Consider the following 15,958-nt stretch of genomic DNA (forward strand, 5'->3'; position numbering starts at 1 on the left):
GAAATATTACAGGAGTTAAAGTCTGTAGAGATGCACCGCCAATCACTAATCTCCTATTTGCGGATGATTCTTTCATTCTTATGAAAGCAACCCAACAGAATGCGAAAGCTCTAATATTAGCGCTAGATTTATACTCGGCGGCATCGGGACAATTGGGAAGTGTCGAAAACTCAAGCATTTTCTTTAGCCCTAACACGAAGGTGGAGATTAGAGAACAATTGTGTACAACGCTAAATATAATGACAGAGGCATTGAACGACAAATATTTGGGCTTGCCAGCAAATGTTGGGGTAGATAAAATAGATTGCTTTCAATTTCTAAGTGAACGAATTGTTAAGAAAATTAGTGGTTGGAAGGAAAAATTACTATTTGCAAGGGGAAGGAGATCCTGCTCAAGGCTGTGATCCAAGCCATACCTACATATGCAATGTCAGTCTTTAAAATTCCTAATTTTTTTTGCAAAGGAATCATTGACACGATAGTGCATTTCTGGTGGGGAGACGAGGAGAACCAGAGGAGGATACATTGGATGGCCTGGTGGAAAATGTGTGTACCAAAAAACCAAGGAGGAATGAGATTTTGTGATATCCATTGTTTCAATTTGGCGTTGCTCGCCAAACAGGCATGGCGTCTTCCTGATAATCCTGATTCATTGTGTGCTACTATTCTAAGGGCCAACTACTATCCTGATGATGATTTGCTGAATTCCAAGCCAAAGAATGGCGCTTCCTTCACCTGGCAAAGCATTATAGCAGGCATAAATTCTCTGGAACGTGGCTATATTTGGCAAGTGGGGAATGGACAAAACATCAATATTTGGGAAGATGCCTGGATCCCAAATGGCGCCACCAGGAAGATTGTGACGCCAGGGGAGGGGGGGGCAACTATTTTTGAAGGTGGCTGACCTGATTGACCCTGTTTCGAGTAATTGGGATGAAGACCTGATTAGACAAACTATGTGGCCTTTCGATGTACATCGGATTCTTTCAATTTCACTTTTGTAACATGATATGCCAGATTTTATTGCTTGGAGTTATACGAAAAATGGTAAGTTCTCGGTGCGGTCTGCTTACTCTGTAGAGCGGGGTGATCAATATGGAAGTAAACTAAAACATTCTAATGGGATGGGGCGAGCCTTAGCTAACCCTATTTGGAGTCAGATATGGAAATTATCTTGTCCGGCAAAAGTCAAAACTTTTATATGATGTACGTTACATGGCACACTTTCATGTCGTGTCACGCTCGCTAATAGACATATGAAGGTCTCGCCCATTTGCCCTACTTGCTCTCAGGGTTTACAAGACATGAAACACGTGCTTTTCCACTGCAATAAAGCAAAGGAGGTTTGGGAGAGGCTAGGGTTGGATGAGATTATTGATACAACTTGCGAGGTTGATCGTGCTGGAGAGGTGGTGTTGGAGTATCTTCTACTTCTTTCAGACCAAGATTTGTGTATTATGGGGTTCCAAAATGTGCGTGAAATCATAGCTATTTCAGCTTGATATCTATGGTGGGAAAGACAGAAATTGATGCACAAGGAATTAACTCAGAATGCATCTCAGATTTCAATGGAAATTATAGCCCTCACGTCTAACTTCGTAAATGCATCATCTCCCAAGGCTTCCATGAAAGAGGGGGGTTGGTCTTGCCCTTCAGGGGTTTTGTGAAACTTAATGTTGATGCTTTTTTTGATCATGACATGATGAAGGGTACGATGGGGGCGGTTCTGAGAGACGACAAAGGTAGGTTTATCGTTGGAGGAAATGAAAAGATTAAGTATTGTGCGGATGTTGTGACGGCGGAAGCCTTAGCTCCCAAATTTGGCCTAACACTGACGCAAAGGGCGGGCTGTAATCACCTTATTATTAATTCAGACAACCTGAAAATGATTGACACCATGCAGGAAGGAGGACAGAGTCGGCGGGTGCGGCGGCGGCAATTTTGGATGATTGTTTTTACTATGCATGTGATTTTATTACGATTAGATTCGAACATTGTAATAGAAAGGCAAATAAAGTAGCTCATGAACTCGCTCGAATAGCTAGATTTTCTTCTACCTTGAATTGGTTCGAGGAGCCTTCAAATGGAATTGTAATGATCCTCACGAACAATTTACTGATTATTTCTAATAATCTCGTCTTATTTAAAAGAAAAGGAAAAATGCAGTAATCACTCGAAAGCAAAGCAGGTCGGTCGTCAACACTGAAACCCTCGGCCACTCACGCGACACCGCACCCGCGCCCCCATCTCCGGCGACGGGGCCATCATGAGCGGCGGCGGAGGCAGCCCGAGCGGGCCGGACTCCCGCGTGGAGACCATCTCCCGCCTCGCCCAGTGGCGCATCGATACCTTCGGCCCCTGCTCCTACCGTCGCTCCGACCCTTTCAAGCTCGGCATCTGGAACTGGTACCACTCCTTCCTACCACTCCCAAATTACCACCGTTCCCCAATCTTCCACGCCCCTAAATCCAGTAAACTCGTGAAATTCGATCGAAACACGGCGGGATTTGATGTCGTTTTCCCGAGGCTGGTCGCCGGCTGATGTCATGAATCCCCACAACAGGTACCTGTCGGTGGAGAAGAGCAGGTCGGTGTACGTGCGCCTCTTTCCGGAGCCCGGCCGGCTGGCCAAGGAGCAGCCGCCGCTCGCCCGCTTCGTGCTCCGCGTCTCCTGGGTTGGCCCGCCGCGCCGCTCCAGCGTCTCCCCAGGTTTGCTTCTTCAAGTGCTCTGCTACACATCTCCAATTGGTAAATGATAAAGCTTTGTGCATTTCTAGCACATCCATGTGGTTATTGCATTTTATTTACTACTCCTTTCGTTCCATTATTCGAGTTCAAAATTTGAACTAAAACCACGACAAGAATTATGGAACGGAGGCTACACATCTCCAATCGGTAAATGATAAGGCTTTGGTGCATTTCTAGCACATCCATGTGGTTATTGCATCTTATTTACCACTCCTTTCGTTCCATAATTCTTATCGTGGTTTTAGTTACGGAGGGAGTAGTAGTTGTCTGTGTGGTTGCATAGGAAATTCCAAAGATCACCAACTATTAGGCTAATACAGTGAGTGCCTGCTCGGTGCGCAGCTTTCAAGCTCCAATGTGAACGCATGACCTGATCATCTTGATGCCAACCGTGAACTGAGAACTTTGCCCACATACCAGCTAAATTACTACTACCATTTGGAGGCAAAGACGTAGATATAATAAAGAGAAAAGTCCCCTTCTGGTCCCTCAGTTAATCGACTTGTCTGGTTTTCGTCCCTCAATTCCTAAACCAGACCTTCTGCATCTTGAACTTTCAAAACCGGCCAAATTTCGTCCCTGTCCCCAATCAAAGCGGTTTTGCTCATGACGTGGAATGGATTTTGACCGAAGCGCACATGTGGCATTCTAATTTTGCCAGTTTACCTTCTTCCCCCCATCTCTACTGGACATTTCTTCGAACAGTTGGCGTGCGCCATGTCTACCTTGTCACAGCCACCGACAGCCGCCGGCGAGCATGGGCATGTCGAGCCAGCCGTGGCTATCACCCCTCTTGTGCACGGCACTGCCGCGAGTGACCCGCGCATGCACGCCATGCCACACACGGCTTCTGACCGATATGTCTATCATACATTTCTTGTTTAATTCCCTAGTCATATTGTCTCTGTGATGACCACTGATATGATGGTATCAGGCTCACTAAACTTAATAACTTTTATCGCTTTGTGATAGTTTTCGAGCAGCTTCTCCGAAGCAGCGATGATTTTGTGTGGCAAGTTGATGTGATGTCCCATGGGCGTTTTACAATTGACGTTGAGTTCTTGGACCTGAAGATAGCCACGAACAATGCAAGTGTCCTCTCTCCTTTCCCCCTCGAATCAGCTTCAAATGGTTCCTTCTTCTTTATAGGATATACTCCCTCCGTCCCCAAATACATGGCATATAAACTTACTCCCCAAATACATGGCATATAAACTTACTCAGTATTGAGAGTAGGTTTATATGCCATGTATTTGGGGACGGAGGGAGTATATATTTTATAGGCATGTGTAAGTAGTTACCTCTGTCAGGATTTTCTAAAATGTGATCCAGTTTTAATTAATGCGCTGACAGGGTACTGAATCGTCATCGTCGATCTGGCCGAACGAAGGCATGGTGCAGGGCGTGGCCAGCAAGAGCACGCTGGGCTGCCTCTCTCGCATGCTCACGGAGTCCATCCACACGGATGTGACCATCAACACAACGGACGGCGTGCTGAAGGCGCACAAGTCGGTGCTGGCGGCCTGCTCGCCCGTGTTCGAGAGCATGTTCATCCACGACCTCAAGGAGAAGGAATCCTCCACGATCGACATCGGCGACATGTGCGTGGAGTCGTGCTCGGCGCTGCTGGGGTTCGTGTACGGGACGATCCGGCAGGAGCAGTTCTGGAAGCACCGGCTGGCGCTGCTGGCGGCGGCCAACAAGTACGGGCTGGGCGAGGTGAAGGCGTGCTGCGAGGAGAGCCTGCTGGAGGACATCAGCTCGGGCAACGTGCTGGAGCGGCTCCACGTGGCGTGGCTGTACCAGCTGGAGCGGCTCAAGAAGGGGTGCCTTGCGTACCTGTTCGTGTTCGGGAAGATCTACGACGTTCGGGACGAGATCAGCGGGTTCTTCCACCACGCGGACCGCGAGCTCACCCTGGAGATGTTCCAGGAAGTGCTCAGCGTGTGGAAGCCCATCTGAAGCTTGTGTGTACATAGGGTTTGTGGAAAGATCAAAGGGAAGAAGCCACTGGAAAGGGTGGAAAGAATAGCCCCAAAAGTATATACTAAAATACATAGGGTTTATATATGAAAAAGTATATAAAATACAGTACATGCATAGTGCTTCTGAGAATTTACAGCACTGTAATTATGCAAATGTGAACCGCTACTGGTGTGGGCTGGGTGTGTAAAGAAGTTTGTGAGCAAGCGGTGTAGTCTAATTAACGGTACCTTTTGCTCTGTTGTCCTGCATGAAGTCCTGAACCCTGGTGCAGTACGTATATGTGACTCATCTAGATTGGATTATGGAGTTGATCTGGCTGGCGTGTGCTGTGCCTGGTCTGCTCTAGAATTGGTCCTAGTAGTAGACAAGGCGCGCGGTAGGTCTGGTCTGGGTTTCGCCGCCCCAATCTGGATTACACAGCTTGACTTTGTATCACATTGACAAAATTCGAGTTGTACCTTGGAAGGAAATTATATAGTAATCCCTCCGTAAATAAACTAATACTATAAGAGTATTTAAATTGCTACTTTAGTTATCTATAAACGCTCTTATATTTGTTTTGTTTACGGAGGGAGTAGCGAAGAAACCAAGTTGCCATGTCCGTTCCAACCACCTGGTTTGTACGAGAAGAGTCGGTCGCTTGTTAGCGCAGCGAAGGTTGCCAACTTGCCATGCCAGACTGAATCTTCTTCGGATAGACAGATGGAAGGAACGTGCGGAATAACGAAGCGAAAACGGTTTCCCTTGAAAACTGAGAGAAGGTTTCTCGGGGGGAGAGGAGAGATCGTGGGCGGGGATGAAGGTTACCATGTCAAACTGGAAGACGCGTTCGTGGGCTGGGAGGCAGGCAGACACACAGACGCGGTACGTCACCACGCAGGGAGACGTGTTGAACGGTTGATTATTTCCAGACGCTGCGTCTATCACCACGCTGGCTAATCGCCTCCGTTGTTTTTGATTGATCCATCTTTCAGCCATAGCCACGTCGCGGTACACATAAGGCCCCAGAGACTGATTGGCACCGAAACGTCCCATTCCCAACAACACCCACCGAGCTTTCCTGCCTCGCTCCCGCACGGCTGCCACCGCCCACCGCGGCGACGCCATGCCCGCCGCCGGCCTCCGCCCGCTCGCCGTCGCCCTCCTCCTCCTCCTCTCCGTCGCCTCCGCCAACGCCAGGGTGGGCGACGAGTGCTCCGCCGGCGCAGGCTGCGGCTCGGGGCTGCACTGCGCCGCCTGCGGCGACGGCGGGGCCGGCGTCTGCGCGCGCGCCACCCCCGTCGACCCCCTCACGCACGTAAGCCGCCCCCCCTCCTGCTCGCAATGGCGGCTCATTTCCCTTCGTTCCTTCGTCCATTCAGAGAAGAACCGCCGCTGCTTCATTTCGGATTGGTTTCATCGCAGGGCACCGGCCTCCCCTTCAACAACTACTCCTGGCTCACCACGCACAACTCCTTCGCCCTCGCCGGCGCCCCCTCCGCCACCGGCGCCGCCATCATCGCCCCCACCAACCAGGAGGACTCCGTCACCGCGCAGCTCAAGGTAACAACAACTCTTACCACCGCCCAACCGCCCCCTACTACTCTGTTAGCATTCCCAGTTTCTCCCTCCGCCCCAACACCAAGGGGTCGACGGGGAACTCGCCCATGGCAGCCTGTGTCTCCGTGGAGTCGCCCCATGTCCATGTCCATGTCCATGTGCTCGTGCCTGCCACCACCTACCATTACCAAATCTCACCGCAACGCCATTTTCTATCTCATCTTTTTACCTGCTCGGTCAATGCCTACTCCTGCTCCCAATAAAATTAACTAATCAGCACTGAAAATGCTATTACTATTCTCAGTGCATATTACTCTTTGGAAATACTATTTCTTTGGAAATCCAATACATAGCTATGCCAAAATGCCCTAAAGATTACCCTTGTTCACTGATCCAACTAAATTTGCCACCACCTTCTAAAATTAACTACTGTACTACAGTACTGAATTCAGTCTTGCACTTATGTACCGAGGCTTTAATTATGCATCTTGCTATGTCAATCTAACCATTTCATTTCTCTACTGGTGATGGGTAATGTAATGTGCCTTCCTCCTTAAGTTTCCACCTGCCCCTCCCCTTTGATCAGACAAAGTAGGGTCTCTTTAGTCCAAAACTCAGAGCAGGGCACAAGGTCTCACTGTCCTACCTGCCCAACCTTTTCCCTTTCGGAGGAATATATATCAGCGAAATTCACAAAAGCTTGCTGCGCAGCACACATAAGAACGCCTTCTTTTTACACTTGACACATGCTCTACTACTGCTCCACTATTTTCTGTCCTCTTTCCCCTTGCTTTCGTTTGAATTCAATCCAGGTATGGGCATCTGTTTTCCTTTTCCATAAAGACTCGGATGTCTGCCCCTTGCCCAAAGGCTCGTATCATCCTAGAGCCTGGAAAGACGAATGGATGTCTAAGACGAATACGCGCTAATTAATTTCAAGTATACATGTGTATAAAATGAATCTTTTTTTGTTTCACATAGAGCATGGAAAAAAGGAGTATCAGGTATAAATAGTTTTTTAGTTTTCTTTGCGTACCACCATGTGTAGTGCTGCCCCATCACACCGTGGATTATGCTACTATGAATAATGTACCCTTGTTGCCAGATTTGTTTAAATATGTAAGCACAGATGCCAACCACTAGTATTTAGGTACAACTGATGGCACCACCTCAAATCTGAAGATGTTCCATACTTGCCTTTGGTTGGTCTAGTTGCCACCTCAGAGGTTCTTGTAAGTATGGCCACTGGCCTCGGTACCCAAATTTAGTAAACTCATGCGGTGGCTGGCTAGGCTTATTGAGTGATTTGTCACGAAGATGCTAAAAGCATAATCATCAGAACTAACTTTGTTACACTTCCATTTTTAACAAAAAAAAGTGTTTTTCATAAGTAGTAGAATAAATGTGCGTAAACCCTCAACGACACTGGTGTTTCCCCTTTCCGCCATGAGGATGACTTGTTGCGATTTAGACTTGGTTCATTCGTTTATTTTCTTTTGCCTCTTTAGGTGGTTTGAGGCTCAATGCATTGAGAAAATAAAAGAAGGATTCTTGAAGTCTCTGATTGCGAAACAAGCCTTGTTGTAATCATGTCTAGTTCTTGGTATTATGCTGTGAAGGTGTCGATTGCTTTGGTCTTAAGGAAAGGGAAGGGCCACACTCACTTAGCTTATCATGCCCGTCCCGTCCTCTCTTTTTTTTTAAATCACTGTTCTGAAAGTAGAACCTTTTCATATAAAAAGAATCTTACAATACAGCGTTCGTGTTGGAGACTTGGAGCACGTTTTTTGAGTAATTATTTCTGGTCAAGCTTCACAAGTAGGCTAACATTGCGTTGCAGTTATGAAACAAGCCAGTGTTCCTGAAGTATTCTGCTTGCCCTATGTCTCATATACACTTCCGAAGTTATTTTTTTACTGAAAGAAAGAAAACTAAAGAAGCAAAGAATAAGCCAACCCAACACAATTTAGCAGGCTGCTACTCTATTTTCTGTTGGTGTGCAGATATTTTAAATTTGCTTCTGCAAAATGCCATTGGTTTCAAACTACATTCTACTGGGGTAGTTACTGATTATACAGATAACTGTCTAATTTTCAGTTACCGTTTCGTCTGCACACCACCAAGCTGTATCCTGTTGTGGTTCATTCATACTCTGAATTGCGGACCGTCAGATGCTAATTTGAAAATATTAACCATGTGAATCTTTGTCTGATTATGGGCAGAATGGTGTTAGGGGCTTGATGCTTGACACTTACGATTTCAACAATGATGTCTGGCTGTGCCACTCATTTGGTGGGAAATGCTACAATATTACAGCATTTGTAAGATTATCTCATTATCAGTTGAATACTTTCCATGCTGTCGTCAGAGCATCTTGTTAGTGTATATCTAATCTTAAATTGGGTCTGTTCAGCAACCTGCCATCAATGTCTTTAAAGAAATCCAGACATTCCTTGAAGCAAACCCTTCAGCAGTAATCACGGTTTTCCTGGAAGACTACACTGTTGCAGGTTCCCTGCCAAAAGTATTCAATGCTTCCGGCCTGATGAAGTATTGGTTCCCGGTGGCAAAAATGCCCAAGAGCGGTGGCAACTGGCCTTTGCTCAAGGACATGATCAGCCAGAATGAGCGTCTGCTTGTCTTCGCATCAAAGAAAGCAAAAGAAGCAAGCGAGGGGATTCCGTTCGAGTGGAACTACGTCGTAGAAAGCCAATGTAGGATTCCAACATAAGAAAATAAAATCAGAATGTAAGTTTTTTAATTTAGTCTTCAAGACATTCTTTGTTGATATGGTTTAGCTTTATCTGTGTAGATGGCAATGAGGGTATGGTGGAGGGCAAGTGCCCAAATCGCGGAGAGTCCCCTGCCATGGATTCCAAGAGCCAGTCGCTTGTTCTGGTGAACTTCTTCACGACGGACCCGAACCCCACCGGGGTTTGCGGGAACAATTCAGCACCACTTGTTAGCATGCTAAAGACCTGCCATGATCTGTCGGGCAATCGGTGGCCCAACTACATCGCCGTTGATTACTACATGGTATGCCAACATGCTAAAGATCCTATCTAAATGAAGCTTATTTAGTCGTCGATCAGATCGGTTTCTTATTATTTGAATCACGCAGAGGAGCGACGGCGGAGGCGCTCCCTTGGCCACCGATGTGGCTAATGGCCATCTAGTATGTGGCTGTGACAACATTGCTTACTGCAAGGTAAGGACGCATCAGTCTCACAGTGTTCGGTCTTGTTATGTTTTCTACCACCTACTTTTTGGATAACGTTGATCTCCTTTTGCAACAACTTCTTTAAAGATAATGTTCTGTTTCTTGCAACTGCATGCTGATGTTGTGACCTCTGACTGAGCTGCAGGCCAACTCGACATTCGGAACCTGCGTGATACCTCCGCCCCCACCGCCGTCGCCGCCCAGGGCGCCGGCCAAGGGTACGAGCCCAGGCGGCGATCCCAGTGCGGCGGTGGCTCGGCTTCCGGCCTTCCAGTGGAGCTGCTTCCTCGGACTGACGTCCCTGGCTCTGCTCTTCCTCTCGTAAGGGCGCTCTGCTTCAGTTAGGTGTGGCACTTGTGGTGCTTCTGCCATCCTGAGCAGAAGTTTTCTACTTCAGTTTCATTTGTTGGTCACGAGATTGCTCGAGCTGTAAATCATCCCTTAGCTGGCAGAGAAGTTCCACCCGATCAGTGAGTTGTAAATCAAATGTTTCATTTTTGTTATCCAGGGCAGATCCTGTCTCGATCAGAGTTCTGATATATCTCCACATGGCCAGTTAATTTTTACTCCCTCCGTTCCTAAATATAAGTCTTTTTAGACATTTCAAATGGAATACAACATATTGATGTATGTAGACATATTTTAGAGCGTAGATTCACTCATTTTGCTCCGTATGTAGTCACTTGGTGAAATCTTTAGAAAGACTTATATTTGGGAACATATTTTAGAGCGTAGATTCACTCATTTTGCTCCGTATGTAGTCACTTGGTGAAATCTTTAGAAAGACTTATATTTGGGAACGGAGGGAGTATATGCTTTCGCTGAGAAATCAAATTACTACTCCCTCCGTTTCCAAATATAAGTCTTTCTAGAGATTGCAACAAATGACTACATACGGAGCAAATTGAATGAATCTACATTTTAAAATATGTCTACATACATTCGTATATTGTAGTCTATTTAAAATGTCTTAAAAGACTTATATTTAGGAACGGAGGGAGTACATCCCAGCTAGGAGAATTGGCTGAAAAACTCTTAATAACTCAACAAAAGGATGATTAGAAATAAATGAAAAAACTCAACAAAAAGATAAGAGATTCCAAAAAAAAAAAACTACCTCCAGTTTGTAGGCTAGATGAACTTAGCCTACAAAGACGTTCTATATTTTGAGACGGAGGCAGTACATTCATATGGATCTGAATGAGTGCCGGGGAAGAAAGAGAGGAGGACCCATGATCCGACTGACTGAGTGAGTGACAGGTGAAATCGCTGGTCCAAATCCAGAACAGCATCCAATCAAGCAGACAGCATCATGCAGTGAGCAGTGCCAACTATTTACACATCGCATCACATGGGATTGATTAATGTCGCCTGTTTTTCACCCACGCAAGAACAATGCCCACTTTTCCCTCCGAGAAATCCCGGTTTTCCGCTGGTCATTGATCATCTGGTTCTGAGACGAGCTTCACGCACATGCCAGATTATTCTCAATCGGTAGCTAGGCAGGGAGAGAATAGCATCAAATTGAGAGCATATATTCCCTCCCAGGTAGTAAGAATAACTTTTAGTGGCATCGTGAACGTGTTGTTGAAGTTTTGATTTAAATAAGTTACCTTTTGCCGATATTCTTTCCAGCGTCGAGGATCGTGTATGATCCACGCGTGGAAATTTTTCTAAAGGCAGTGTAAACTGTGGAGGTGAATAAGCATTTTGCCAGATAGACAAAACTTCTCGCCGCTTGACGTTTCCAATATAACTAATAAATTTCAGAATAATTACTTCCTCCGTCTCATAATAAATATAAAAGCGTTTTTTTACACTACCTCTTTGGCACAAGTGAGGAGTACTTCACAACTACGTACGTCAGACCTGCCCTTCCTAACAAACTGGGAAAAAAAATCAGACACATAGAATTTCATCCATATTCAGGATGTGAGTCATGAATAATTGAAACACGGATCCTAATCAAGAGAGATATCCTCATGAATATAGTTGTTGACACATGGATCTTAATCAAGGGATCTAAAATGTGATCCTTATGCTATGCTGGATCCCCACTGCAATAGTACCATCAATTTGCAGAAACTGCTATTTTTAGGGGCCTGATAAATTGCCATTTTACTCCAGGACCGGATGATCGATCGAACGAATATTTAGACATTAATAATACCATTCAGTATTATGAACAGAAGAAAATAATATGGCATTTATTATACTGTATGTATATTATTATCAGAAAGAGAAAGAAAAAGAGAGAGAAAGAAGAGAGAAAAGTGTCCCAGGGAACAAAGAACAGATTCTTTGGTACTCCGGCGTAACGACGTTGCCTCCTCCCCTCGTCTAGAGTCTAGACCCACAGGCATAGCCCATCCAAAGATCAAATCTTTTAGTTTTGCCAGCCAGATATCTCATCTCATCCCTGTCACACCGAGGAAGAAGACCCAGCGCCAGCGGCGATTGATGGCATCTCGCTCCCGTGCCCCCCTGGCCGTGGCCCTGTCCCCTCACCCTCTCTAGACGAAATCTACGAGAGAGGGAGAGGTGGAGAGGGATAAGAAGAGTTCTTCCCAGTGGAGAGAGGGAGAGGTCGGAGGAGTACAAGGGCTGGTTGCGGCTGCGACTGCGACTGGTGGATTCCATTTCTTCCCTTCTTGCGCCGGGTTGGCGGCGGCGGCGGCGGCGGCGGCGGGCGGCGCGGCCATGGCCAAGCAGCTGCGGGTCTACCAAGTCTGGAGAGGCAACAACGTACGTGAGATTAGATTAACTCCCTTTATCATCGTCTCCCTCCTCCCCCCCTTCTTCTTTCTTGGATTCAGAAAATCCGTGTGCTCTGGATCGATTGTCTTCTTTCTGTCTGACCTTACCTGGCGAGGAAGAAGTGGGAACGGGGTAACTGCTCCTGGATAAGGCCCGTATCTTTATCTGGTTAGCTGGTTACTCGATTGATTTGCGGGTGATTTGTATATTAAACTACATACACTGCTGACGAGACGGATGAATAAACTATTGTGGATCGGTTTGGAGCTTGGGCGCCGTAGTGAATGGCGACCGGTCCTCTCCCCAATAAGGTAATCCAATTGGGAGGGAGGTCCAGGTTCTTGTCTTTGTGCAGACCCTGTTGCTGCTAATCCAACCAGGGCTCAGGTTGCTTAGAAAATCATGCACAGGGCTTGCAAACATACTCCATCAGTTCAAGGGTTTAAAGGAAGGGAAGGGCAATTTAGAGGGGCAAAGGGGGAGGGGGCTTGTACGAGATGAATTTATTTTTTTGACATCTTCACTCTGCTCATGATGTTGCTTGTTGTATTATTTTGTAGCGTGAAGCTATCGAATGTTTCAGTGACGTCTCTCATTTTCTTCAGATAATCTGGTGTGGTGGGAGATTGATCTTTGGACCAGATGCCAAGGCTACTCTACTATCTTTCTCGCTGATCGTGGCCCCTGTTGTTGTCTTCTGCATCTTTGTGGGCAAAAACCTCATACACATCTTTCCTGCATATAACGCAGGGTATGCAATTCTGGTTGTTACCGTAGCCCTGACAATTCATGTGAGTAAGCATTCTTCGCCTATCTACTACACAGTTATGCTGAGGGTTTTGGATAGGATGGTAGGATTTGTGTTCACCACAGTTCATGTGTTTGCTTCGTTCAGTTGGAGAAAAGTCCTGAATGGCGACGTATTTTCTGAGAGCTTCAACGTAAAAGTAATTTGCAAGATGCAAGATATCATGTACTAACTGATAAAAGTTAAGCACACTTGCATGTCAGCATGTTTGGCAAGGTGTAGTTTTGTGGCTAGCAGTTAGTTCGAGACCATTATGATCATACAGCAGCAGTGAATGGTTAAAGTGCACTAAGCCATCGCTATCTTCTGTCCATGATTGCGTTTAAGACTTTGTGATGCGGATATAGTTGCGAACATGCTAAGAACCTAGTTTCTCTTATCAAGGGAACCTTGGATGATACCTTTTCGTGTAGTTACGAAGTAGTGTAGATCAACCTTGGCATAGATGATACATCAATTGAATTTTGTTTGTAACTGCATAATATATGTGAAACTGTAATTTCTCTCATCAGCCAATAAAACACTGTACTTGGCTCTACTGGTCAAAGCATTTTGTGATCTTTTGATCTTCCTTTTTCACCTAGACATGTTTCATGCATGGTTCTATATTTATTTCCTGAGTTGGAAAACCCACGATTCAATTTTGTTGTTGGTTTGGTCTATTCACTAGTAGTTTTATCTATATTCTGCTCTTGCAAACTAATTTATCTGTTTACGGTACCGTTCTCCATGAGTTATGTTCTCTCCAGTAGAAGTTATTTTGTGAATTTTACTTCATGCTACTTTATAAACAACTGCCAAATTATAGTATCCTCTCTGCAAAATCTGATTGTTAGGTACTGTTACTGCTCTTCTTGACCTCATCTCAAGATCCAGGTATTGTACCAAGGAATTCAAATCCACCTGTGGAGGAGTTTTCTCATGATTCTTCAGCTCCTCATACTCTCCAGTTCCCTCGGATAAAAGAGATCATGATCAATGGTGTGCCCGTGAGAGTAAAATATTGTGAAACTTGCATGCTATATCGGCCTCCTCGTTGCTCCCACTGTTCCAAATGTGATAATTGTGTCGAGCGATTTGATCACCACTGCCCTTGGGTTGGTCAATGTATTGGACAGGTTTGTTGTGCTGATTTATTTATCCTTCAAAGAATCAAACTAGTTATTTAACCATTGACTACCTGACAGCCCTTACTGTCAAAACAATCTCAGCTTATCTGCATTTATGTTCACCTTTGCAGCGCAATTACCGCTACTTCTTCTGGTTTGTTTGTTCGGCAGCAATCCTGTGTTTCTATGTATTTACAATGTCTGCATTGTACATCAGTCTACTCATGAAGGATCACCGTTCAGTGGTGGAGGCAATTAAAGCCTCTCCAGCATCAGTGGCAGTCATGGGATACTGTTTCATTTGTTTCTGGTTTGTTGGTGGTCTCACCGGATTCCACTCTTACCTCATTGCAACAAATAAGGTTAGTCCCCTAAACCTATGAAGTCAATGTTAAGGCATACCTCACATGAAAACATTGGTACACGGACTGCCTTGAGATACAATGTAGAAAGTTCCTATGTTCATTAGTGAGCTATCTACTCTCAAATAAGGATAAGATATAGTGCTTACACTGGCTAATCTGAAAGGTAGTGATCACTTGAAATCTCATTGGATGATTTTTCCATGGCAGATATTTTTTATGCATTGCTGGGTAGTACATCCTTGTACTCCCTCCATTCCTAAATACAAATCTTTCTAGAGATTCCAATAGAGACTACATACGGAGCAAAATGAGTGACTATACACTCTAAACTACGTCTATATACATCCGTATGTAGTCCATATTAGAATCTCTAGAAAGACTTATATTTAGGAACGGAGGGAATAGAAATAATAAGAACTTTATGTTTATTTCAAATAACAACTTCATTAAACTTGATTAAATTTTCACTTCCTTTTTCTCAAGACAACATATGAGAATATCAAGTACAAGTACAGCAACCAACCCAATGCGTTTGACCGTGGTTGCATACACAATTGCTTCGAGGTCCTGTGCACGAAAAGGAAGCCTTCTAGGATCAACCTGCGAGCCATCGTTCAAGAGGAACATGTTGCGTCCCTGCCACGAATCAGCCGTTCCAGTGTGCCCGAAGATGAGACGCCCCACCGTCCACGAGCCAAAGTGGAGGATGACCTTGAGATGGGCCTTGACATCCTGAAGACCTCACGGCGCCGGTCAGATGAACTGAGTGACTTAGAGTTGGGCACTGCAAGCAATGGTGCAAGATATCGCAGAAGTGATTCAGACACTGAGATCCCGGTTATGACCAGAACAATTACTGAGAGCTCCGATCAAACTAGGGATCTGGACTTCTATTCAGTGACCAACGCTGCACATCCCTCGTCTCCTGAGCAGAGGCAGCTCCCCGATGAACTCCGCTGATTGTATATGAGCGTGCCGTTGCAGTGAGAAACAGTTTTCAGGGCGCAAACCAACAAGTTGATCGTCAGTGAGGGCCGCGGGATGTTTGAAATTTGGATGAATTTGGCATATGCTCTCTGCTGCCTTCTTTTTGTAGGATTTGGGGAATGTTGATTGATTGGTGATAGGTCTCTTTCTGTAAACATCTCAGTTATGCATTTTATTGTGAAGGTTTTAAGAGATTGTAGTTTTCTTTTTTTTAGCAAGATTCCAGGAAGAGTATCTGAAGGTAGTCGACTGTGGATTGTTAATTGTAGATAATCTGCATAGGTGTAGACCATTGAACTGTATAATTATTTCTCCTGTCTAAATGCTCCTTCCACCGGCCATCTGATGATCCCAGAAACCCAGTTGCTGGTTTGACATGCAGAATTTTAATCCCTATTGACTGTTTGCAGCATGATTTATTACATATGGCTTCATGTGT

The 15,958-nt window shown here is 45.4% G+C and overlaps 3 protein-coding genes across 3 annotated transcripts; all 3 read left to right on the plus strand.

The window, feature by feature from the left end:
* Nucleotides 1-2,154: 2,154 nt before the first annotated feature.
* Nucleotides 2,155-4,937, plus strand: LOC123164088 (BTB/POZ domain-containing protein At1g21780). Its single transcript, XM_044581500.1, has 4 exons — nt 2,155-2,406; nt 2,564-2,709; nt 3,721-3,836; nt 4,102-4,937. Exons 1-4 carry the CDS (start codon nt 2,267-2,269, stop codon nt 4,708-4,710), a joined length of 1,011 nt encoding a protein of 336 aa, XP_044437435.1. The 5' UTR covers nt 2,155-2,266; the 3' UTR covers nt 4,711-4,937.
* Nucleotides 4,938-5,725: 788 nt separating this feature from the next.
* Nucleotides 5,726-10,032, plus strand: LOC123164087 (PI-PLC X domain-containing protein At5g67130). Its single transcript, XM_044581499.1, has 7 exons — nt 5,726-6,031; nt 6,139-6,276; nt 8,496-8,594; nt 8,687-8,987; nt 9,086-9,309; nt 9,395-9,481; nt 9,639-10,032. The coding sequence occupies exons 1-7, from the start codon at nt 5,840-5,842 to the stop codon at nt 9,816-9,818; spliced, it is 1,221 nt and encodes a 406-aa protein (XP_044437434.1). The 5' UTR covers nt 5,726-5,839; the 3' UTR covers nt 9,819-10,032.
* A 1,765-nt stretch (nt 10,033-11,797) lies between these two features.
* Nucleotides 11,798-15,860, plus strand: LOC123167866 (protein S-acyltransferase 8). The gene is made up of 5 exons (XM_044585728.1): nt 11,798-12,238; nt 12,856-13,041; nt 13,895-14,176; nt 14,299-14,529; nt 15,016-15,860. The coding sequence occupies exons 1-5, from the start codon at nt 12,194-12,196 to the stop codon at nt 15,490-15,492; spliced, it is 1,221 nt and encodes a 406-aa protein (XP_044441663.1). The 5' UTR covers nt 11,798-12,193; the 3' UTR covers nt 15,493-15,860.
* Nucleotides 15,861-15,958: the final 98 nt, after the last annotated feature.

Source organism: Triticum aestivum, chromosome 7D, assembly GCF_018294505.1.
Source record: "Triticum aestivum cultivar Chinese Spring chromosome 7D, IWGSC CS RefSeq v2.1, whole genome shotgun sequence".
Lineage (NCBI taxonomy): Eukaryota > Viridiplantae > Streptophyta > Magnoliopsida > Poales > Poaceae > Triticum > Triticum aestivum.